Source organism: Scyliorhinus torazame, chromosome 25, assembly GCF_047496885.1.
Source record: "Scyliorhinus torazame isolate Kashiwa2021f chromosome 25, sScyTor2.1, whole genome shotgun sequence".
NCBI lineage: Eukaryota > Metazoa > Chordata > Chondrichthyes > Carcharhiniformes > Scyliorhinidae > Scyliorhinus > Scyliorhinus torazame.
This window is the reverse complement of record NC_092731.1, coordinates 46,363,822-46,389,902: the sequence shown is the minus strand read 5'-3', so window position 1 is coordinate 46,389,902 and position 26,081 is coordinate 46,363,822. Positions and strand designations below refer to the sequence as shown.

Sequence of the window (26,081 nt, the reverse complement as noted above, 5' to 3'; positions counted from 1 at the left end):
TAAAGATCTTCTCGGCTCTATTAGCCACAAAGGCATGGGAATGCAAATCTATAGATATAAAAGCTGCCTTTTTGCAGGGGCATCAGCTCCAGAGAGACATTTTTCTCCGTCCTCCTAAAGAAGCAGCTAACACAGAAGGGGTACTCTGGAAGTTGAACAAATGTGTATATGGATTAAATTTGCATCTAGAGTCTGGTAGTTTTTGGTGAGGTCAGTTTTGTTAAAGTTAGGCTGTTGCCAGTTGAAAGCAGATCCGACAATGTTTTACTGGCACTATAAAGGAAATCTTTCTGGCATCTTTATGATGCATGTCGATGATTTTTTTGTGGGGTGGGACTCGTGATTTTGAAGCTATTGTAATCTCTGGTTTGAGGAAAGAATTCAGGGTTGAAAGTCAGGCTTCTGGTGCATTTAAATATGTTGAACTGGAAATCGGACAGACTAAGTTAGGGGCAACTTTACGTCAGCAATCTTATTTGCACAGCATCAGCCCAATAGCAATTAGTCGTGGTCGGGTTTAACAAAAAGACGCAGTGGTTTGAAAGTTGGAAAAAAAGCAACTGCGAAGTTTAATTGGGCACTGAATTGGTTAGGTAGACAGACTAGACCAGACATTAGTTTTGATGTCTTAAAGTTGAGTACAAAAATGAATGATCCCAAAGTGGAAGACATAATGAGAGCAAATAAAGCATTGGTCAAACTAAAAATGCAAGAGCATGTTTTGAGGTTCCCAGTTTTAGGTGACCTTAGGCACTTGAAACTCATAATTTATAGTGATGCATCCTATGCAAATTTATATGATGGGGTTTCAAGCGCAGGAATTTTCATAATTTTCCTTTGTTGCCCTCTTGTGTGGGTAACAAAGAAAATAAGGAGAGTGGCCAAAAGCACTTTGGCTGCTGAGATGACAAGCCTTGTAGAGGTGGTGGATATGGCCTTTTATATATCTCAGATATTGACAGATATTTTGGGATTAGGTGATTTGGGAAACATACCCATTGAGTGTCACATTGATAGTAAATCCCTGTGGGAAAATGTGCACTCTACAAAACGTGTCAATGAGAAAAGGTTAAGGATAGGCATCGCAAGTTTGAAGCAGATACAGAGATACATAGAAGATCGGGGCAGGAGGAGGCCTTTAGGCCCTTCGAGCCTGCTCTGCGATTCATCGCGATCATGGCTGATCATCCAACTCAATAGCCTAATCCTGCTTTCTCCCCATAGCCTTTGATCCCATTCTCCCCGAGCGCTATATCCAGCTGCCTCTTGAATATATTCAAAGTTTTAGCATCGACTACTTCCTGTGGGAATGAATTCCACAGGATCACCAATCTTTGCGTGAAGAAATGTCTCCTTATCTCTGTCTGAAATAGTTTACCCAGAATCCTCAGGCTGTGACCCCTGGTTCTGGACACACCCATCATTGGCAACATCTTCCCTGCATCTACCTTGTCTAGTCCTGTTAGAATTTTATAAGTCTCTATGAGATCCCCCCTCATTCTTCTGAACTCCAGCGAGAACAATGCCAACCGAGTCAATCTCTCCTCACCTGACAGTCCCGCCATCCCTGGAATCAGTCTGGTAAACCTTCGCTGCACTCGCTCGAGAGCAAGAACATCTTCCCTCAGAGAAGGAGACCAAAACTGCCCACAATACTCCAGGTGTGGCCTCACCAAGGCCCTGTATAATTGCAGCAACACATTCCCGCTTCTATACGCGAAACCTCTCGCAATGAAGGCCAACATACCATTTACCTTCTTTACCGCCTGCTGCACCTGCATGCTTACCTTCAGCGAATGATGCACAAGGACACCCAGGTCCCGTTGCACACTCCCCTCTCCCAATTTACAAACATTCGGGTAGTAATCTGTCTTCCTGTTTCTGTTCCAAAATGAAAACCTCACACTTATCCAAATAATACTGCAACTGCCATTGGTTTGCCCACTCGCCCAACCTGTCCAGATCTTGCTGTAGGATCCCTGCATCCTCGCCGCAATTTACCCTCCCAATTAATTTAGTATCATCTGCCAACTTTGAGATGTTACATTTTGTTCCCTCATCCAAATCATTAATATATATTGTGAATCGCTGGGGTCCCAGCATCGATTCCTGTGGTACCCCACTGGTTACTGCCTGCCAATTTGAAAAGGACCCATTAATCCCTAGTTGTACAGTTACTGGAGGTAATTTATCGGAGTTGCTGGGGGTAATTTATAGGGGTTACTGGCGGTTAATTTATAGGAATTACTGGGGTAATTTATGGGAGTTACTGGGGTAATTTATAGGGGTTCCTGGGGGTTAATATTTAGGAGTTACTAGGGTAATGTATAGGAGTTACTGGGGGTAATTTATAGGGGTTACTAGGGGTTAATTTATAGGAGTTACTGGGGGTAATTTATACGAGTTACTGGGGTAATTTATAGGAGTTACTGGGGGTAATTTATAGGAGTTACTGGAGGTAATTTATAGGGGTTACTGGGGGTAATTTATAGGGGTTACTAGGCGTAATTTATAGGAGTTACTGGGGGTAATTTACAGGGGTTACGAGGGGTAATTTATAGGGGTTACTGGGGGTAATTTATAGGAGTTACTGGGGGCAATTTATAGGAGTTATTGGGATAATTTACAGGAGTTACTGGGGGTAATTTATAGGAGTTACTGGGGGTAATTTATAGGAGATACTGGGGGTAATTATAGGAGTTACTGGGGGTAATTTATAGGAGTTATTGGGATAATTTACAGGAGTTACTGGGGTAATTTATAGGGGTTACTGGGGTAATTTATAGGAGTTATTGGGGTAATTTACAGGAGTTACTGGGGGTAATTTATAGGAGTTACTGGGGGTAATGTATCGGAGTTACTGGGGGTAATTATAGGAGTTACTGGGGGTAATTTATAGGAGTTATTGGGATAATTTACAGGAGTTACTGGGGTAATTTATAGGAGTTACTGGGGGTAATTTACAGGGGTTACTGGGGGTAATTTATAGGAGTTACTGGGGGTAATTTATCGGAGTTATTGGGGTAATTTACAGGAGTTACTGGGGGTAATCTATAGGAGTTACTGGGGGTAATTTACAGGAGTTACTGGGGGTAATTTATAGGAGTTACTGGGTGTAATTTATAAGAGTTACTGGGGGTAATGTATAGGCGTTACTGAGGTAATTTAGAGGGTTTGCTGGGGGTAATTTACAGGGGCTACTCAGGGTAACTACCCCATTGTTCCTGCTCTGTGAGGCACCGACTCCAGGAGCAGTTATGCTCAGTATTTCCCGGGAGACCCTGTTCAGAGATCCAGCTGAGAAAAATTGAGCTCCTGTTCAAGCTAATTGAAAAAGGTAAAGTCGCCATAATCCCGGATGGCCATAGACTGCTTTCCCCTTTGAGGGAGAGAGTTGACTGTTGGTGATTTAACCTGAGAGTCACCACATCTCAGGAGAGGGTCAAGCTTGAGAAGGCGGGGCCTTCATGGATAATCTCAGTCGGTACAGGAATTGAACCCACTCTGTTGGCATCTCTCCACATCACAGACCAGCAGCGAGGGAAGTAAGTGTGAGAGGAGTGGCAATCCGATGATCAGTGATCGTCATTCCTCGGAAGATTGGGTCCATTGAAATAGAAGTCTGTCGCTCATAACCGCTGCCTTCAATAATTGGGAGTCTTTAAAGGGTTAAGCTAATCTGATTGGACATAGTCTGGTAGATTTCATCACATGATCTCCTAATCTGAACTGCCCCTTCCCCAGACTCCTACCATTGGTCACTCAACATGAGCATCATCTCGGACCTCCCCAAGGATTCTCAATGTGTCTGACTTTTGACTTTTGAAAAGCTGGTCACCTGAATGAATGACCCAATTTAACTGGACACCTGCTGTTACTTAGAAATCCTGGGAATCTCCCACTATCAGAATACAAAGCAGCAAGTTAAAACAGACGTACAATTTTGGTTTTTAAGTGTAAATGAGCAAATACATCAGACAGCAGTGTCAGTAATTGGGAGCCTCTATATTTGTCATGGGCAGGTTATTGCCACGTTTCTTGTGGGCAGTGCTCCATCTTTGATGAGGGATGTTCTCCATGTTTATTGTGGACAGTGCTCCATATTTATTGTGGGCAGGGCTCCATGTTTATTGTGGACAGTGCTCCATGTTTCTTGTGGGCTGTGCTCCATGTTTATTGTGGGCAGTGCTCCATGTTTATTGTGGGCAGTGCTCCATGTTTATTGTGGGCAGTGCTCCATGTTTATTGTGGGCAGTGCTCCATGTTTATTGTGGACAGTGCTCCATGTTTATTGTGGGCAGGGCTCCATGTTTATTGTGGGCAGCGCTCCATGTTTATTGTGGGCAGTGCTCCATGTTTATTGTGGGCAGTGCTCCATGTTTATTGTGGGCAGCGCTCCATGTTTATTGTGGGCAGGGCTCCATGTTTATTGTGGGCAGTGCTCCATGTTTATTGTGGGCAGCGCTCCATGTTTATTGTGGGCAGTGCTCCATGTTTATTGTGGGCAGTGCTCCATGTTTATTGTGGGATGTGCTCCATGTTTATTGTGGGCAGGGCTCCATGTTTATTGTGGACAGTGCTCCATGTTTATTGTGGGCAGTGCTCCATGGTTATTGTGGGCAGTGCTCCATGTTTATTGTGGGCAGTGCTCCATGTTTATTGTGGACAGTGCTCCATGTTTATTGTGGGCAGTGCTCCGTGTTTATTGTGGACAGTGCTCCATGTTTATTGTGGGCAGTGCTCCATGTTTATTGTGGGCAGTGCTCCATGTTTATTGTGGGCAGTGCTCCATGTTTATTGTGGACAGTGCTCCATGTTTGTTGTGGGCAGTGCTCCATGTTTATTGTGGACAGTGCTCCATGTTTGTTGTGGGCAGTGCTCCATGTTTATTGTGGGCAGTGCTCCATGGTTATTGTGGGCAGTGCTCCATGTTTATTGTGGGCAGTGCTCCATGTTTATTGTGGGCAGTGCTCCATGTTTATTGTGGACAGTGCTCCATGTTTATTGTGGGCAGTGCTCCATGTTTATTGTGGGCTGGGCTCCATGTTTATTGTGGGCAGGGCTCCATGTTTATTGTGGACAGTGCTCCATGTTTATTGTGGGCAGTGCTCCATGGTTATTGTGGGCAGTGCTCCATGTTTATTGTGGGCAGTGCTCCATGTTTATTGAGGACAGTGCTCCATGTTTATTGTGGGCAGTGCTCCATGTTTATTGTGGACAGTGCTCCATGTTTGTTGTGGGCAGTGCTCCATGTTTATTGTGGGCAGCGCTCCATGTTTATTGTGGGAAGTGCTCCATGTTTATTGTGTGCAGTGCTCCATGTTTATTGTGGACAGGGCTCCATGTTTATTGTGGACAGTGCTCCGTGTTAATTGTGGGCAATGCTCCATGTTTATTGTGGGCAGTGCTCCATGTTTGTTGTGGACAGTGCTCCATGTTTATTGTGGGCAGTGCTCCATGTTTGTTGTGGGCAGTGCTCCATGTTTATTGTGGACAGTGCTCCGTGTTAATTGTGGGCAATGCTCCATGTTTATTGTGGGCAGTGCTCCATGTTTGTTGTGGACAGCGCTCCATGTTTATTGTGGGCTGGGCTCCATGTTTATTGTGGACAGCGCTCCATGTTTATTGTGGGCTGGGCTCCATGTTTATTGTGGACAGCGCTCCATGTTTATTGTGGGCAGGGCTCCATGTTTATTGTGGGCTGGGCTCCATGTTTATTGTGGACAGGGCTCCATGTTTATTGTGGGCAGTGCTCCATGTTTATTGTGGGCACTGCTCCATGTTTATTGTGGGCAGTGCTCCATGTTTATTGTGGGCAGTGCTCCATGTTTATTGTGGGCAGTGCTCCATGTTTATTGTGGGCAGCGCTCCATGTTTATTGTGGGCAGTGCTCCATGTTTGTTGTGGACAGTGCTCCATGTTTATTGTGGACAGTGCTCCATGTTTATTGTGGGCAGTGCTCCATGTTTATTGTGGGCAGTGCTCCATGTTTATTGTGGGCAGCGCTCCATGTTTATTGTGGGCAGTGCTCCATGTTTATTGTGGACAGTGCTCCATGTTTATTGTGGGCAGTGCTCCATGGTTATTGTGGGCAGTGCTCCATGTTTATTGTGGGCAGTGCTCCATGTTTATTGTGGGCAGTGCTCCATGTTTATTGTGGACAGTGCTCCATGTTTATTGTGGGCAGTGCTCCATGTTTATTGTGGGCTGGGCTCCATGTTTATTGTGGGCAGGGCTCCATGTTTATTGTGGACAGTGCTCCATGTTTATTGTGGGCAGTGCTCCATGGTTATTGTGGGCAGTGCTCCATGTTTATTGTGGGCAGTGCTCCATGTTTATTGTGGACAGTGCTCCATGTTTATTGTGGGCAGTGCTCCATGTTTATTGTGGACAGTGCTCCATGTTTGTTGTGGGCAGTGCTCCATGTTTATTGTGGGCAGCGCTCCATGTTTATTGTGGACAGTGCTCCATGTTTGTTGTGGGCAGTGCTCCATGTTTATTGTGGACAGTGCTCCATGTTTGTTGTGGGCAGTGCTCCATGTTTATTGTGGGCAGTGCTCCATGGTTATTGTGGGCAGTGCTCCATGTTTATTGTGGGCAGTGCTCCATGTTTATTGTGGGCAGTGCTCCATGTTTATTGTGGACAGTGCTCCATGTTTATTGTGGGCAGTGCTCCATGTTTATTGTGGGCTGGGCTCCATGTTTATTGTGGGCAGGGCTCCATGTTTATTGTGGACAGTGCTCCATGTTTATTGTGGGCAGTGCTCCATGGTTATTGTGGGCAGTGCTCCATGTTTATTGTGGGCAGTGCTCCATGTTTATTGAGGACAGTGCTCCATGTTTATTGTGGGCAGTGCTCCATGTTTATTGTGGACAGTGCTCCATGTTTGTTGTGGGCAGTGCTCCATGTTTATTGTGGGCAGCGCTCCATGTTTATTGTGGGAAGTGCTCCATGTTTATTGTGTGCAGTGCTCCATGTTTATTGTGGACAGGGCTCCATGTTTATTGTGGACAGTGCTCCGTGTTAATTGTGGGCAATGCTCCATGTTTATTGTGGGCAGTGCTCCATGTTTGTTGTGGACAGTGCTCCATGTTTATTGTGGGCAGTGCTCCATGTTTGTTGTGGGCAGTGCTCCATGTTTATTGTGGACAGTGCTCCGTGTTAATTGTGGGCAATGCTCCATGTTTATTGTGGGCAGTGCTCCATGTTTGTTGTGGACAGCGCTCCATGTTTATTGTGGGCTGGGCTCCATGTTTATTGTGGACAGCGCTCCATGTTTATTGTGGGCTGGGCTCCATGTTTATTGTGGACAGCGCTCCATGTTTATTGTGGGCAGGGCTCCATGTTTATTGTGGGCTGGGCTCCATGTTTATTGTGGACAGGGCTCCATGTTTATTGTGGGCAGTGCTCCATGTTTATTGTGGGCAGTGCTCCATGTTTATTGTGGGCAGTGCTCCATGTTTATTGTGGGCAGTGCTCCATGTTTATTGTGGGCAGTGCTCCATGTTTATTGTGGGCAGCGCTCCATGTTTATTGTGGGCAGTGCTCCATGTTTGTTGTGGACAGTGCTCCATGTTTATTGTGGACAGTGCTCCATGTTTATTGTGGGCAGTGCTCCATGTTTATTGTGGGCAGTGCTCCATGTTTATTGTGGGCAGCGCTCCATGTTTATTGTGGGCAGTGCTCCATGTTTATTGTGGACAGTGCTCCATGTTTATTGTGGGCAGTGCTCCATGGTTATTGTGGGCAGTGCTCCATGTTTATTGTGGGCAGTGCTCCATGTTTATTGTGGGCAGTGCTCCATGTTTATTGTGGACAGTGCTCCATGTTTATTGTGGGCAGTGCTCCATGTTTATTGTGGGCTGGGCTCCATGTTTATTGTGGGCAGGGCTCCATGTTTATTGTGGACAGTGCTCCATGTTTATTGTGGGCAGTGCTCCATGGTTATTGTGGGCAGTGCTCCATGTTTATTGTGGGCAGTGCTCCATGTTTATTGTGGACAGTGCTCCATGTTTATTGTGGGCAGTGCTCCATGTTTATTGTGGACAGTGCTCCATGTTTGTTGTGGGCAGTGCTCCATGTTTATTGTGGGCAGCGCTCCATGTTTATTGTGGGAAGTGCTCCATGTTTATTGTGTGCAGTGCTCCATGTTTATTGTGGACAGGGCTCCATGTTTATTGTGGACAGTGCTCCGTGTTAATTGTGGGCAATGCTCCATGTTTATTGTGGGCAGTGCTCCATGTTTGTTGTGGACAGTGCTCCATGTTTATTGTGGGCAGTGCTCCATGTTTGTTGTGGGCAGTGCTCCATGTTTATTGTGGACAGTGCTCCGTGTTAATTGTGGGCAATGCTCCATGTTTATTGTGGGCAGTGCTCCATGTTTGTTGTGGACAGCGCTCCATGTTTATTGTGGGCTGGGCTCCATGTTTATTGTGGACAGCGCTTCATGTTTATTGTGGGCTGGGCTCCATGTTTATTGTGGACAGCGCTCCATGTTTATTGTGGGCAGGGCTCCATGTTTATTGTGGGCTGGGCTCCATGTTTATTGTGGACAGGGCTCCATGTTTATTGTGGGCAGTGCTCCATGTTTATTGTGGGCAGTGCTCCATGTTTATTGTGGGCAGTGCTCCATGTTTATTGTGGGCAGTGCTCCATGTTTATTGTGGGCAGTGCTCCATGTTTATTGTGGGCAGCGCTCCATGTTTATTGTGGGCAGTGCTCCATGTTTGTTGTGGACAGTGCTCCATGTTTGTTGTGGACAGTGCTCCATGTTTGTTGTGGACAGTGCTCCATGTTTGTTGTGCCAGTGCTCCATGTTTGTTGTGGACAGTGCTCCATGTTTATTGTGGGCAGTGCTCCATGTTTATTGTGGGCAGTGCTCCATGTTTATTGTGGGCAGTGCTCCATGTTTATTGTGGGCAGTGCTCCATGTTTATTGTGGGCAGCGCTCCATGTTTATTGTGGGCAGTGCTCCATGTTTGTTGTGGACAGTGCTCCATGTTTATTGTGGCAGCGCTCCATGTTTGTTGTGGACAGTGCTCCATGTTTATTGTGGGCAGTGCTCCATGTCGGTTGAAGGTCCTGTGCGGTAAGTAGGTCCTGTTCAAACTTGTCTTATACAACCGACGTTATACACCAGATACATTGAAGACATTTTTTTCCTTTGGACCTACGGCGAAGAATCACTGAAACGACTACACGATGACATTAATAAGTTCCATCCAACCATCAGACTCCCCATGGACTACTCTCCAAAATCAGTTGCATTCTTGGACACACTCGTCTCCGTCAAGGACGGTCACCCTGGCACTTCGCTTTACCGCAAACCCACGGATAACCTCATGATGCTCCACTTCTCCAGCTTCCATCCTAAACACATTAAAGAAGCCATCCCCTATGGACAAGCGCTCCGTATACACAGGATCTGCTCAGACGAGGAGGAGCGTAACAGCCATCTACAGACGTTGAAAGATGCCCTCGTACGAACGGGATATGGCGCTCGACTCATCGATCGGCAGTTCCAACGCACCACAGCGAAAAACCGGACCGACCTCCTCAGAAGACAAACATGGGACACAACCGACAGAATACCCTTCGTCGTCCAGTACTTCCCCGGAGCGGAGAAACTACGTCATCTTCTTCACAGCCTTCAACACGTCATTGATGACGATGAACATCTTGACAAGGTCATCCCCAAACCCCCACTACTTGCCTTCAAACAACCGCGCAACCTCAAACGAACCATTGTTTGCAGCAAACTACCCAGTCTTCAGAACAGTGACCACGACACCACACAACCCTGCCATGGCAATCTCTGCAAGACGTGCCAGATCATCGACATGGATACCACTATTACACGTGAGAACACCACCCACCAGGTACGCGGTACATACTCGTGCGACTCGGCCAATGTTGTCTACCTCATACGCTGCAGGAAAGGATGTCCCGAAGCGTGGTACATTGGCGAGACCATGCAGATGCTGCGACAACAAATGAACGGCCATCGCGCAACAATCACCAGGCAGGAATGTTCCCTTCCAGTCGGGGAACACTTCAGCAGTTAAGGGCATTCAGCCTCTGATCTCCGGGTAAGCGTTCTCCAAGGCGGCCTTCAGGACGTGCGACAACGCAGAATTGCCGAGCAGAAACTCATAGCCAAGTTCCACACACATGAGTGCGGCCTCAACCGGGACCTGGGATTCATGTCGCATTACATTCATCCCCCACCATCTGGCCTGCAAAATCCTACCAACTGTCCTGGCTTGATGCAATTCACACCTCTTTAACCTGGGGTTACCCCACCTCTGGATCTGTAAAGATTTAATCACCTGCTAATGGTCGCATTCCTAGCATTGTTTGGCATCTTTGAATTTGTCTATATATGTGTTTCTGGAACATACCTCTTCATTCACCTGAGGAAGGAGCAGCGCTCCGATAGCTAGTGACATCGAAACAAACCTGTTGGACTTTAACCTGGTGTTGTAAGACTTCTTACTGTGCTCACCCCAGTCCAACGCCGGCATCTCCACATCATTAACAATACAATAAAGTTACTGTGAAAAGCCAATAGTCGCACATTCCGGCACCTGTGAGGTACGCAGAGGGAGAATTCAGAATGTCAAAATTACCTAACAGCACGTCTTTCAGGACTTCTGGGAGGAAACCGGAGCAGCCGGTGGAAACCCACACGGGGAAAACATGTAGACTCCGCTGTTATGGGCGAGGCCTCTCTCTATTTCTCTTTCTTTTTCCTCTCTCTCACTCCCGTATTCCAGCCGCTTTAATTCTTTCTGATGTTCCATTTGTTTATTTTGCAACTGAAGTTTTGCCATTTCCAATGAGTCAAACTCGATCTCAGTCAACTTTAAATGCTGAACCACCACCCTAATTTCCTCATCTTTTCACATTTTGTCAGGTAATGTTAACTGCAATGTTCTTGCCAAATCTAACAGTCTGCTTTTCTCATGTTCCTGGAGTGTCACCTCAAACATCCCACCTCCATGCTGCCATTAGTCAGACATGTCCACTCTCGGGGTGCCCACCTTTCCAAACCAATTGGAAAGTGAACAGACTCTTTGTCATCTGATTGGGTGTTTTTTCAGAAACAGCTTTTCCCTCCCACCCCCAGTTTCTCTCCAATGATCAAATGCGTTGAAATAAAATCGGAGAAGACCATGTTGTTAAAGTGCTGCAGTGACCTTATCCCCTCAGTTATGTGAAATGAGTTCCCTGAGGATTCATCTTTACTTCCTGAAAACTCCAGGACAATTCTTCAGAGTTGGGAACCCAATCTGAGGCTTGTTTGGAATCATTAAGCCCCTGACTGAGTTTCAGTCTCTCCGTGAAAAACTTACATCTGAAATGATACCTCTTGTTTGTCACCCACTCAGATGCTGTCAAGTTCACGAAGACTGTTCTGGAGAAGCTGAAATGATGGGATGTCCTGTACACTTGTGGTACCCTTCAACTTGTGAAAATGGAATTCCCAAGTGCGGTAAGTTAACACCAAACAAAACCGATGTTGACCTCGGGAAGTTGCTCTGACCCCCTGACCTCTCCCTTCCCTCAATAGTTCTACATCAGTAAAGTACAACAACAACTTATATTTATGTGGTGCCTTCAGAGTAATGAAACATCCAAAGTGACTGACCAAAAGCTTTTGTTAAAGATGTTTTAAGGAATGTCTCAATAGAGGCGGAAAGGTGGAGGGAGGGGATTTCGGAGCTTGGGGCCCAGACACCTGAAGTCACGGCCACCAATGGTGAACCGATTAAAATTGGGAATGCTCAAGAGACCAGGCCCGGAACTTTCCGTTTGGGTGACGAAGGGCCGGATTCTCCGTCGCATCGGGAAATCCGCTACCAGCGGCGGGCAGCGGAGAATCCAGCGCGGGCAGAAAACGGGATCGCCGACGGGCACCAGCGGGAGAATGTGAATGGGTCATTAAGATTTATTTGCCCCATATTCTCCGAATCGTCGGGATTCTCCGGTGCTCTGGGCCGGGAATCACGGGGGCAGGAATTAGTGCAGGTCTTGACCAGCGTGGCCCTGATGTGGTGGGCCTCACGGTGGGCCAAGGGGGTCACTCTTTCCGGGAGTTACCCCCAAAGTCCAATGGAGGGTCACCCTCCCCACCCCCCACAATGCAAGACCTGCCCACTCCACCCCCACCAGACACCCCTCACCAGAGGCCCCCTAATGAAAGAGACCCGCACCAGACACCCCTCACCAGAGGCCCCCTAATGAAAGAGACCCCTGCTGCCTGTGTCCTTTAAACACTCAGAAGGCCTATGGTCATCTGGGAGCCCCCCCAGGCCGCCCCCTCCCCCCGGACACCCTCATACCTCAGCTGCATCATCAAGGGGATACAGATATAGGAGCTGAATTAGGCCATTCGGCCCATCGAGTCTGCTCCGCCATTCAATCATGGCTGAGATGTTTCTCATCCCCATTCTCCTGCCTTCTCCCCATTGCCCCTTATAAATCCCCTTGTTAATCAATGGGCGTGGCCAAGATAAATCCGATACCCACCAGGTGTTGGCACTCCTCAGAAGCGCTACCCCACTGCAGAGAGCAGGTAATCAGCCGAGCTTACCCCACCCAGAGGACACCTGCACCGTGGCCTTTGGAGGCCTCCCTGGTTCTCTGCCCCTGTCAGGGCAGAGGCCTCACAGCGTGGGTCCCGAAGGTGGGCTGGTGTGGGTCCCGAAGGTCGCTCGGTGTGGGTCCTGAAGGTCGCTCGGTGTGGGTCGTGAAGGTCGCTCGGTGTGGGTCCCGAAGGTCGCTCGGTGTGGGTCGCGAAGGTCGCTCGGTGTGGGTCGCGAAGGTCACTCGGTGTGGGTCGCGAAGGTCGCTCGGTGTGGGTCGCGAAGGTCGCTCGGTGTGGGTCGCGAAGGTCGCTCGGTGTGGGTCCCGAAGGTCGCTCGGTGTGGGTCGCGAAGGTCGCTCGGTGTGGGTCGCGAAGGTCGCTCGGTGTGGGTCGCGAAGGTCGCTCGGTGTGGGTCCCGAAGGTCGCTCGGTGTGGGTCGCGAAGGTCGCTCGGTGTGGGTCCCGAAGGGCGCTCGGTGTGGGTCGCGAAGGTCGCTCGGTGTGGGTCGCGAAGGTCGCTCGGTATGGGTCGCGAAGGTCGCTCGGTGTGGGTCGCGAAGGTCGCTCGGTGTGGGTCGCGAAGGTTGGTCGGTGTGGGTCGCGAATCCTCTGCATTTCCGGGGTCTCGGTCGACGCCGGAAGGTTTGGCGCTGCGCCAACTGGTGGCGAAGGGCCAGCGCGAGTTGACGAATGTGCAGAACTGCCTGCGTGGTTCCGCGCCTGCGCAGACTGGCCGGTGTGTTCCTGCACAGGCGCAGGGAGGTTCCTCTCCGCGCCGACAATGCCGAGCCCTACAGGGGCAGGCACGGAAGGAAGGAGCGCCCCCACGGCACAGGCCCGCCCGCAGATGGGTGGGACCCGATCACTGGCCAGGCCACCTTGAGGGACCCCCCGGGTCGGATCCTCCTGCGCCCCCCCACCCTCTCAAGGACTCACCTAGCCGGCCTCCAAGCCGGGTCCCACCGTGATGGACCATGTCCATTTCACACCGCGGGACAGGCCAGGAAATGACGGCCGCTCGACCCATCAGGGCCCGGAGAATTGCTGGGGGGGCCGCTGCCAATGGCTCCCGACTCGCGGGCCGTAAACCCAGCCGCCACCCGAAAACCGGCGCCGGAGAATCCGACAGCCGGTGTCGGAGCGGCGGGTCGGGATTCACGCCACCCCCTGGGGATTCTCCCATCCGACGGGCGGTCGGAGAATCTGCCCAAGATTTCACTTCTGGGGCGGAATTCTCCACCAACGGCGCGATGTCCGCCGACTGGCGCCAAAAACGGCGCCAATCAGACGGGCATCGCGCCGGCCCAAAGGTGCGGAATGCTCCGCATCTTTGGCGGCCTAGCCCCAACATTGACGCTGGAGGGATTTCCGCCCTGCCAGCTGGCGGAATTGGCATTTGTTGCCCCGCCAGCTGGCGCGGAAAAGCGGTGCATGCGCGGGAGCGTCAGCGGCCGCTGTCAGTTTCCCGGCGCATGCGCAGTGGGGAGAGTCTCTTCCGCCTCCGCCATGGTGGAGGCCGTGGCGGAGGCGGAAGGGAAAGAGTGCCCCCACGGCACAGGCCCGCCCGCGGATCGGTGGGCCCCGATCGCGGGCCAGGCCACCGTGGGGGCACCTCCCGGGGTCAGATCGCCCCGCGCCCCCCCCAGGACCCCGGAGCCCGCCCACGCCGCCTGGTCCCGCCGGTAAATAGGTACTCGCGGGACAGGCAATTTATCGGTGGGACTTCAGCCCACCCGGGCCGGAGAATCGAGCGGGGGGGCCCGCCAACCGGCGCGGCCTGATTCCCGCCCCCGCCGAATATCCGGTGCCGGAGACTTCGGCAACCGGCGGGGGCGGGATTCACAGCAGCCCCCGGCGATTCCCCAACCCAGCGGGGGGTCGGAGAATGACGCCCACTGTCTGTGCAGAGTCTGCACGTTCTCCCCGGGTGTGCATGGGTTTCCTCCGGGTGCTCCGGTTTCCTCCCACAGTCCAAAGATGTGCGGGTTAGGTGGATTGGCCGTGATAAATTGCCCTTAGTGACCAAAAAGGTTAATTGGGGTTACTGGGTTAAGGGGATGGGGTGGAGGAGGTGTGTGCTTGAGTGATGTACTTGTAGTGATCTCTATGGGTGCATGAACACAAGGGGTTAATAGAATTTTCATAGAATTTACAGTGCAGAAGGAGGCCATTCGGCCCATCGAGTCTGCAGCGGCTCTTGGAAAGAGCACCCCACCTAAGGTCAACACCTCCACTATCCCCATAACCCAGTAACCCCACTCAACACTAAGGGCAATTTTGGACACTAATGGCAATTTATCATGGCCAATCCACCTACCCTGCACATCTTTGGACTGTGGGAGGAATGTGTCATTAATGTGTCATCAGTAGCACCACATGATCACTAGAGGGCCGGACCAACAGGGGTATAAAAGGCAGCCACATTGTCTCTCTCTCTCTCTCTTGGGTGCACTGTGATCAAAGCAACAGCAGACTAGTTCCAGTGGAGTTATGTATAGTTACCATAGTTAGATCTTGTTAACCTTATCACTAGTATCAAAGTTAAAGTAAAGAACTCATGGAAATATTGCTGTAGTTACTCAATAAACCTTTTGTTACTACTGGAAGAGTTTGAATCTTCTTCTCTGGATTCAGAATACCTCATCACTAACCAAGGATTGTGTAGCACATGTTACCTACCACACTGCGAACAAAACATGGTTCCAGTTGAGTGGTTTTAACAGAACTAGTTAAATAAGGTTAGACAAAAAGCGAAGAAAAAGAGAAGACTGGACATTCGACTGTGGAAGACTTCGCAGCAAATGGATCCTCGCCGACTAACTATGGGACTCATTGGACCTCTAGGGCAGCTGGAAACAACCGGTAATTTAAGTTATGACTGGAAAAGATTTGAACAGATATTCCAAATATTTATCACAGCTAATGGTTTAAGCACGGTCTCTAACGCAACGAAAATAGCACTACTGCTCTCAATAGGAGGGCATGAAGCTAGAGATATCTAGAATTGCATTAATTAGTTAGAAGGTGAAGACGACACCAAAATAGAAGTAATACTCAAAAAATGTGATGAACACTGTAAGAGTCAGTCTGGTGAGATGCTGGAAAGATTTAACAATTATCATAAATGCCAGAGAAACAGAGGGCCCATCAGTGATTTTATTACAAATCTCAAGTTAATACCACAAGGCTGTGATTATGTTGATTTCAGAGACACTGTGATAATGAATCAATTAATTTCTGGACTATCTGATAAAAATTTGAGGAAAGAACTATCACAAAATAAGGATCTAACTCTAGAAACTGCTATACAAAAATGCCTTGCTTATGAACAAAAACAAAATCAATACTGTGAGTCTTTACAAACACAGAACCAGTGTCTAGAAAACAAAATCGGTAAAAATGGTGCCAAAACGTACCACGAGGCAGAGTTGAAACAGAAGAAGATGGAAGTTCTGAGCGGCAGCCATCTTGAGAAAGGAACCGCACATGCGCAGTTGTGCAAAGAGCGCACAGTAAAGGAAACACAAATTGCGTATGTGCAACCGAGTCCGACGCATGATGTCACGAGCGTCATGACGTCAGAGGACCAGGGCCACGCCCACTTAAAAGGGAAATGGTCAAAAATGAACAAAAAGAAATTTAAAGCTGCAAAACCCAATTTTTTTTATCTCAAAAGACAGAACAATGCTCGAACTTACACCAGCAGATGAAAATAACTTTCACAACACCTTGGAACAAGCAGCCTGCACCACCCAAAGTGAAGAGCATAATGAAAAATCCGAAACCAAAGAAGATGATTTGTTCACTGAACATGAAGAGAACGATCACAACTCCCAAACAAAAAGCGATGATTTGTCTCTCGAACAATACACACAATACTGCTCAGACATGGCTGAGTTATTCGGATATGCTGATCACAGCATCAGCAACACGGTTGAAAAGCTCAACACGACTCTTCTCATGGTGGATGAATCCAATACCATGGTGCCATGGCAGATCGTCGATACATTGGATGACAGCAATACCCAAGAAGACGACGACGGCACACAGAGAGCACAGAACGACTCGGCTGATAGAGCACACATCGACTCTACAGCGCAAACACTGCACAACTCCACAAAGAGAGCGATGAAAGACTCCACAGAGCGAGCGACGCAAGCCTCCACAAAGAGAGCGACGCAAGCCTCCACAGACAGCTCGGTGACAGACTCAAAAATGGAAGCAAGCAAACACTCCATAGCGAATGCTATGCATGAACAAGACCATGAAGATCTATCAAGCTTATTTGAGCCACCAGAAGACTATGACAGTCTACCCAGCTCATTCAACCAACAAGAAGACACTGAATGTCTACCCACTGTATGTGAGACAAGTGACGAAGAAATCACAATTCCCATACCGGATCTGCAGAATCACAGCGAGACTGACAGATCTCAGCTCGTCTGCACAGAAGCACTCAATAATCAGAGGAGGGCTACTCATGAGTCCAGAGAGACCACGTCAATTGAAATCGTGAAGATTTTGACCCCAGAAGAGGAGCACAAAGAGATCACAGATGATTCAAGTGAACCAGAATTGACTCTAGCAGAGGAGTACCAAGGAAGCAAAGAAGAGGAATCAAACCCACCACAAATGACTGATGTCACCAACATCATCGCAACATCAGATCATTCTCACAATTCTCAAGAAGAAACGCTCAATGTAACAGATGCCACAAAGGACATTGACACCAATAACTGTGACAATGACTCATGTCATCCACACGGAACACTCATTGAGCGCAACAGGAACAACAACAATCGCAAGAAGCACAACAGAAACAAGAACAACGTCAGCAACATCAAAAACTACAAGCACAACAAAAACTACAAGAACAACAACAAACACAACAAGAAGCGTAACAAAAACAGAAACAACAAAATCAGGAGCAACAAAATCAGGAACAACAAAATCAGGAACAACAAAATCAGAAACAACAAAATCAGAAACAACAAAATCAGGAACAACAAAATCAGGAAGAACAAAATCAGGAACAACAAAATCAGGAACAACAAGCATGATGAAAACAACAACAACGAAAACGACCAAAACAGAAATGACAACAATGAAACAACGACCTGTACAACATGGGACAACTCTGCACATGAAGGACAATGCCACAGCACACTGCAAAACAATGGCAAGAGTACAAACATGCCATGGCATGGCAACAAATCTCACAAATTCACATTTGCTCCACAACAAACAAGTAAACCAGCTGTCAAGAAAGATGACATGAAGAATCAATACCACAAACACAGGAAAAGGTCCAGGTCAGACAACAAAGATGTAACACAGAATCGCGACCACAAGCATAGAAAGAAAAAGCATAAATCAGACAACAAAGAGATTCGACCATTCAAATACCTCATTGATGACTTCTTGGTTACTTAAACACAGGAACACTGGTGACGTTCACAAAGAAATAACAACACCAACATCACCACTTCAACAACAGAAGACGAAAGCAACTCGACCGAACAAACTCATAAAGTTTGGACTCACAATTTTTTTTTATTAACACTGGACTCATAAATATTAATTGACTTTGTATAATCGCCAAGATCATCACAACTTGTACATAACATCAGTTGTCGACCTATTTCACGCAAGCAAAAAAAAACCTTAAGAGACTGAATGTATCAACATTTGACGGACTAACTCGTTGATTTTATGTCATGCATTTGCAAACTGCATCCATTATGTTTTGTTCAATTTATTCAATAAACCTTTTGTTACTACTGGAAGAGTTTGAATCTTCTTCATCAGGATTCAGAATACCTCATTACTAACCAAGGATTGAGTAGCACATGTTACCTACCACACTGGGAACAAAACAGTGCTCTTTCTAAGGGCCGGTGCAGACTCGATGGGCCGAATGGCCTCCTTCTGCACTGTAAATTCGATTAAAATTCTATGAAATCTATTACTAATCCCCCTCCCACCATTTTGTTTAAAGTCTGCTCCACAGCCCTGGTCATGTGATTTGCCAGGACCCAGCTCCCAGCGCCGTGCAAGTGAAACCCACCCCAACGGGACAGCTCTCTCTGTCCTCAGTACTGATGCCAGTGCCTCATGAATGGTGACCCATTGCTCCCACACCAATCTCTGAGCCATGCACTCAACTCCCTGATCTTATTTACCCAATGTCAATTTGTCTGTGGCTCAGAGATTCTTACCTTTGTGGTTCTGCTCTTTAATTGAGTCCTGAGCTGCTCATCCTCCCTGATCAGAACCTCTTTCTTAGTCCTATCTGTGCGGCTGGTACCCACCGATACAACAACAACTGAATTCTTCCCCCAGGAGTTATTAACCCTGGCACCGGGCTGGCAACACGGCCCTCGGGGCTCACACTCTCTCGATGCTGAGAACACTGTCTATCCTCTAACAACACTGTCCCCTGCTACAATCCCATTCCTTTACATTCCTCCCACTTGTCTGTGTCCCTGTCCCCAGGTGCGGTGGTCAGTCTGCTCATCCTCCCTACAGCCCTCGCTCTCGTCCACACAGGCTGCAAAAACCTCCAATCTCTCGGACAAGTGCAAGGGCTGAGTGTCTTCCATTACTACCTCCTGGATCCTCACGTGTAGTCATACTGTCTGTCCCTGATCCCGAACCCAATGAAGCAGCTGAGCGAAGGGGTGTGACAAAGTCTCCAGGGAGCATTCTCTCTCCCTGATGCCATTGCCCTGTCTGAAGCTCCGAGTCCAGCTCATTCACTCTGAGCCGCAGTTCCTCGAGCTGTGGACACTTACTGAAGATGTGGTTGCTGTGGATCAGACATCACCTGTGTGGTGATATGCATCACTGTAAATACTCAAGTGATTAATGTAGGTACACTGCAACTAGGTAAACACTAGAGGGAGCACCAGAGACATCATGACACACAGACATTCAACCAATAGGTCAGTAAGATAGGACACGACCAATTGGGCAGTCAAGGCACACCCCAGAGGTTACGCTACCACAAGGGGGCTACCCATATAAAAGGACAGGGCACACGTGCTCTTTCTCTTTCGATAGGCGACGCTCAGAGAGACAGGGGCAGATCAGGAAGCATCACACCCCCCGCATGGATGAGAGCAGACTGGTTAGTTAGATTGAGTTACTATAGCAAGATCAGCAGGAGAGTCAAACACAAGTAGGAGAATTGTTAACTGTTCAATCAATGTGTTAAACCTCTCTCCAAGTCTGAACCTTCCTTTGTCAGAGCTTACATCAAGGAAGCAGCTTAAGCTACGTGAAGAATCATAACACAACAACTTGCCTCGTAGCGAATTTTCTTTAACGAATTTGGTTTCAATTAGGAAATATCGCTCAGTGAGATTTCACAATTCCCCAGATTCGAGGTGGGGAACATTTGTGGCAATATCGAGGTTTGAGATAGTTTGCTGCTTCTCGCTGTGGTGGGACTCTCATTATGTCACCCATAGAAATCACCATGTTAGGGACCACCCAATACATTAAAGGAACGCAGCCCACATCACTGACAGCATTAGGGAGTTTCACAATATTGGGGAATCCTGACAACATCAAGGACAGAATCCACAGCAGACAATTCCAGGCCACCCCTTCCTCACCCACGTTAAAGACTCTCCACAGCTTTGGACTCTGTTTTGTTATGCTCTTGTCGTAGCATAAGCTGGTTCCTTAATGTGCACTCTGACAAAGGAAGGTTCAGACTTGGAAATAGCTTTAACATGTTTATTAAACTATTAACAATTCTCCTACTTGGATTCGACTCTACTGTTCATCCTTCTATAGCTACTCAGACTGACGAACCAGTCTGCTACAATCCACGTGGTGGATGTGATGTTCAATCAACCCTGTGTCTGTACTCACTGAGAGTCTCCACTGGAAAGAGACTGAGCATGTGTGCTGTGTCTTTATATATGGGCTGGTGTAATGCCCTCCTGTGGTAGTGTCACCTCTGTGTGTATCATGACTGCCCATTGGTTGTGTCCTATCTTACTGACCTATTCGTTGACTGTCTGTGTGTCATGTCTCTGGTGCTCCCTCTAGTGTCTAGCTAGGTGTAGTGTATGTACATTAACCCTTTGTGTACTTACAGTGATGTATATCACCACATTCCCCCTTTTTTCGTGTTACATATTTTCTGTACAGTGTTAAAGAAAATTTAACAAAATAGGCAGATAAGTGATGCTATGTCAAGTTATGATGACCGTGATGACTGTACAATAATACACAAGACCAAATAATAGTTGCGATGACTTTGAGGATAAGACAATGCAAAATAAAAGTTGAGTCCAAAGTTCATTAATTATTATGGTCTGGTGTAGAAGTGTCAATGGTGACGTTGTCATTCCCTTGTGAATGCCGTCAGTGTCCTGGTGTTTGGTCATCAGGAGGTGTCCAATTGTTCAAATCACCTCATTAACTGATTTGGAGTCTGTTGTTTTTTTTTCCGATGCTTGTGGTGGCAATTCTTGATGGCATCTGTCCTGAATGCCAGGTTGCCAGTTGGTAGGGCAGCAAATGTGAACTGGTAAGATGCATCGTCCTGCCACGGTCTGTCATTGTACTGAGCTGAGCAGTAACAGTGTTCCTCATGGGCAGAGTCGTACCAGTCGTAGTTCCATTGGTGTTTGTGTCGTGCTTGTTGTCGACGTTGTTGCCTCTGGTGCGCTTCTTGTTGATGTCTTTGATGTTGTTGTTGTGGTGGGGTTGGTTTTGTTGTCGTGTTTGCTGCGCTCAAGGACCTCACTGTGTATAATACGAGTCCTTCACACAGTTACTCGTGTCAGCGTGCTTTGTGGCATCTGCTGTCTGCTTGAGCGTGCTGTCACTGAGTTCGCGGCGCTCCCCGTCTGGAGTCATGTCCGGCTTAATTGTATCAGCTTTGGCTTGTCGATGCTCCCCGTCCGGAGTCTGGGCTGTTTCACCCGAGTCAGTTTTGGCTTCTTGATGCTCCCCGTCCGGAATCGTTTCAGGTTCACTTGCATCTTCTGAGGTCTCTTGATGCTCCCCGTCCGGAGTCAAAACAGTCAGGAATGCATTTGCTTGTGGAGAGGCTCAAGCGAATGAGGTTTGACGTAACGTGGTGTCACCGGAGTCACCAGTAGTCTCACTGTGATTGTTGAGTGCCTCGGTACATTCGAGCTGAGGTCTGTCACGTTGCACATCTTGCATGGGAAGTTGCACATACAGTGGGTAGAGCCTGAGTGTGTTCTTGTCGTTCACTTGAGCTGGGTAGACTGTCAGAGTCTTCTTCTTGGTCACTGGAGCGTGGCAGACTGTCAGAGTCTGTTTGCTGTACACTTGAGCGTAGCAGAATTGCATCGTCTGCTGCTGGTTGTCAGAGGAGGTTGCTAGACCCTCATGGTCTTGTTCCTGCAAGGACTGCGCTCTGGAGTCTTGCATTGCTTCTGTCGCGGAGGCTGTCCACGAGCTTGCTGTGGAGGCTTGTGTCACTCGAGTCACTTCTTGTTCATGTAAGGACTGCGCTTTGGAGTCTTGCGTTGCTTCTATCGTGGAGGCTGTCCACGAGCTCGCTGTGGAGGCTTGTGTCACTGGAGACACTTTCTGTGTGGAGACGTACATTTGTCTCGTTGTGGAGTCTTTCATCGCTTTCTGTGTGGAGGCTGGGACCCTTTGTGGTGCGTGGACCACTCTCTGTGTGGAGTCGGGGACTCAGCGCGGTGCGTGGACCACTCTCTGTGTGGAGTCGGGGACTCAGCGCGGTGCGTGGACCACTCTGTGTGTGGAGTCAGGGACTCAGCGCGGTGCGTGGACCACTCTCTGTGTGGAGTCGGGGACCCTTTGCGGGGCGTGGACCACTCTCTGTGTGGAGTCGGGGACCCTTCGCGGTGCATGGACCACTCTCTGTGTGGAGTCAGGGACTCAGCGCGGTGCGTGGACCACTCTCTGTGTGGAGTCGGGGACCCTTTGCGGGGCGTGGACCACTCTCTGTGTGGCAGCAGGCCGCTCTCTGTGGGCTTGTACCGCTCTCTGTCTCTTGGTGTCAGGCCGCAGCATAATCCTGCTCTCACGAGTCGGGATGTCATATGTGCTGGACTGAAGATCCTCAAATCCGAAGAACACATTCGCGTCTGTGTCGGATTCTTCACTGTAGAACACATCTCGTTGCGGTTCGGATTTGGTACTGGGGTCGCCATCGCCAATGATGAATTCATCATCTGAGTCGCAGTTTTCTGGGACCATATCATCACATTTTGTGCCGGAGCTGGCATTGGGCTCGCGATGTCCAAAGAAGAGTTCAACGCCTGAGTCATAGTCTTCAGGGACTGTATCATCTCTTTGGGTGGTGCTAACTGCTTGCTGCAGGGTTCTGCGGAGGTTACTTTCAGCTACTGGTCGAATTTCAGGCATTGTGCTGTCATTCCAGGTGAAAGAATCTTGTTTTGAGGCTTTAAACATTTTTTTTCTTGTTTTGGGACATTTCTCCTTTAAGTGGGTGTGGTCCGGGGCCTCTGATGTCACAAAGCATGTGACGTAGTGCGTAGGAAGCGATTGCGCATGCGCAGATTGCTGTTCCTTTACTTTGCGCATTTCTCTCAACTGCACATGTGCAGTACCTTTTCCAAAATGGCCACCGATCCAAATTGTCGTTCGTTGCTCCGGGACCTCGTGGTGAGTATTGGCGCCTCTCTGACCATTTTCTGTTGGTTTGTTTGTGTTTTCCTCGCAGCATTGTTCGAATTTGTCCAGGACTGCCTGGAAGTCTCTCTTTGCTTGTCCTCTGGTGTACTTGAAGGTTTTAACGATTTGTTCTGCATTTGCACCGCGATTGTGAGCAGAAGCTCTGTCTTTTCAGCATCGGCCACGTCTTGTAGGTCGGCTGCTACCTGGAAGATCTCAAACCTTTGCCTGAATGCTCGCCAGTTTGCACTGAGATTGCACCTGAGCTGCTGTGGAACTGGAATCTCGATCATCTTGCCTGGGTGTTGTTGCTGGCTGTCACTGTTTGCTGAGTTGTAACTATATGGATTTAAACAGTTACTCACTGGTACCATGTTTTGTTCTGCTCTTGTCGTAGCAGAAGCTGCTTCCTTGATGTGCACTCTGACAAAGGAAGGTTCAGACATGGAGATAGCTTTAACACGTTTATTAAACTATTAACAGACCCCACCCACCCCCTCAACACCAAAGTATTAGATTAAAAATTAATGACCATCCAGAATTTGAGGACGGCCATTCGCACCTCAGAGACATTCTGAGACGTTAGCTGCCCCGTCGTTCAGGAAACTTCAAGAACATTATTGGGCCCCAACCATTGTGAATCACCCACAACATTAAGAACCTAGATCACTGTCCATGTGGAGTTTGCACATTCTTCCCGTGTCTGCGTGGGTTTCGCCCCCACAACCCAAAGGATGTGCCGGATTGGTGGATTGGCCACAGTAAATTGCCCCTTTATTGGAACAAAATAATAATTGGGTACTCTAAATTTATTGAAAAAATGTTTTTTAAATGGACCAAAAAACAATGAAGATTTTACAACGTTGCAGAATCTCACATTCTTAACCCCACCCAGCACATCAGTGTGTCCATTAATGTGTGTATATTCCAGTGTCTGTTTCCATGTGTACATTACAGCGCATATTTTACACTGTGTATATTTAGTTGTTCTCTCCTCTTTTTCAGTTGATTATCCGGTGACGTCTCACTACGCAGAGTGTGCTATGACGTTGTGTGACTGTGACATTGCAGTTGCCCTGTGCCTCAAGGAGAATAACGACAAGCGTAACCCAAAGTTTGTGTATTATGACCGAACCCTGTGTAAGACTGTCTAATAGCTCCAGCTCGCAATGAAGCGATGGAGATGTGACCGAGAGTCACACTGACAAGAATCTGTCCAATAGAATATTTCGGGTGTGATTGATGGGATTTCTCTCTCGCCGTCTCCCTGATTTCTAATTGCTCACTGAGTCTCTCTCAGATCTCGCTTTTGTTGCTGTTTTACCTTTAATTCATTTCAAATGTACTTTACAATTCTGGTGAAATAAAATACACTGATTGAAGCATGCAATGCTGGGAGTGGGAGTGTTTATTCATTATTGATACAGGGGGCGTGTCCAATTAGTTTCTGCACAGACATTCTGACCTTTCACAGACAGTGTGGGATCCTGCTGTTCTCTTTGTACTTTGTGGTGCGACACTGCCACCTGCTGGTGTGACAGCAGCAGCAGCCGTCACGTCTCTGCTCTCTGGGGTCACAGTCTGAAACTGCCAAATTCATAGAGCCAAACACTGCAACACGTGCGGTAATTTCGACATTGTGTCAATAAAAATTGGGAGAGATATGGGGCGGGATTCTCCGACGCTCCGTGGCGGAAACGCGGCCAGCGCGGGGGCGGAAAATAGCTGTTCACACCGGAAATCCGGAGCGACGGCGATCATAGATCATAGAATTTACAGAGCAGAAGGAGGCCATTCGGCCCATGTAGTCTGCACCGGCTGTTGGAAAGAGCACCCTACCCAAGGTCAACACCTCCACCCTATCCCCATAACCCAGTAACCCCACTAGTAACAATTTTGGATACTAAGGGCAATTTATCATGGCCAATCCACCTACCCTGCACATCTTTGGACTGTGGTAGGAAACCGGAGCACCCGGAGGAAACCCACGCAGACACGGGGAGAACGTGCTGACTCCGCACAGACAGTGACCCAAGCTGGAATCGAACCTGGGGCCCTGGAGCTGTGAAGCAATTGTGCTATCCACAATGCTACCGTGCTGCCCGATTCTCCGCGGACCCGCCAGTCCCCCGCGCGCGCGGTCGACGCCGCGCCGGTCGGGGCCATTGGAACAGGCCCCCGCGGCGATTCTCCATGGTCGACCGACCGAACTCCCGCCGGTGTGGTTTACATGTGGAACCACCCCGCGGGAGAGGGGACCCACGGTCTTGGTGGGGGGCGGGGGGTATCTGACTCCGGCGGAGACCTCAGCGGTGGCCAGGCCCGCGATCGGGGGCCACCGATCGCTGGGCCATCGCGATCTGGGACCTACCTTCCTCCGTGCGGGCTCACTGTGTGGCTCTGCCATGTCGGCGGTGCCCGTGCCCGAGGTGGGTCGCCACACGCAAGCGCGGACCAGCTTGTGGCTGCCGTGCACGTGCGCGGCCGCGCGGTCTGGCTAGCAGTGTCCCGCCGGCAGACAGAGCAGCGGGACGCACACCGGGGCGCTGTTAGCTCCCTGAAAAACGGAGAATCACCCCGGACCTGCGAGGAGTGATGTTCGCCCGTTTTCCGGCGGGCGTGGGGACTTAGTTATAAGATCATCAGAACTCGGAGCAGGAGTCGGCCATCTGGCCCCTCGAGCCTGCTCCGCCATTCAATGAGATCATGGCTGATCTTTTGTGGACTCAGCTCCACTTTCCGGCCCGAACACCATAACCCTTAATCCCTTTATTCTTCAAAAAACTATCTATCTTTATCTTAAAAACATTTAATGAAGGAGCCTCAACTACTT

At 48.7% G+C, this 26,081-nt stretch overlaps 1 protein-coding gene across 1 annotated transcript in view; it reads left to right on the top strand.

Annotated features, from left to right (window-relative positions):
- LOC140402566 (acidic phospholipase A2 PA-1G-like) overlaps positions 1 to 24,638 on the top strand; it is a 74,029-nt gene extending 49,391 nt beyond the window's left edge. The window contains exons 3-4 of the mRNA XM_072490417.1: positions 11,392 to 11,495; positions 24,254 to 24,638. Coding sequence (XP_072346518.1) covers positions 11,392 to 11,495; positions 24,254 to 24,402 — 253 coding nt within the window. The 3' untranslated portion in view covers positions 24,403 to 24,638. The remainder of the gene's footprint in view (positions 1 to 11,391; positions 11,496 to 24,253) is intronic.
- Positions 24,639 to 26,081: the final 1,443 nt, after the last annotated feature.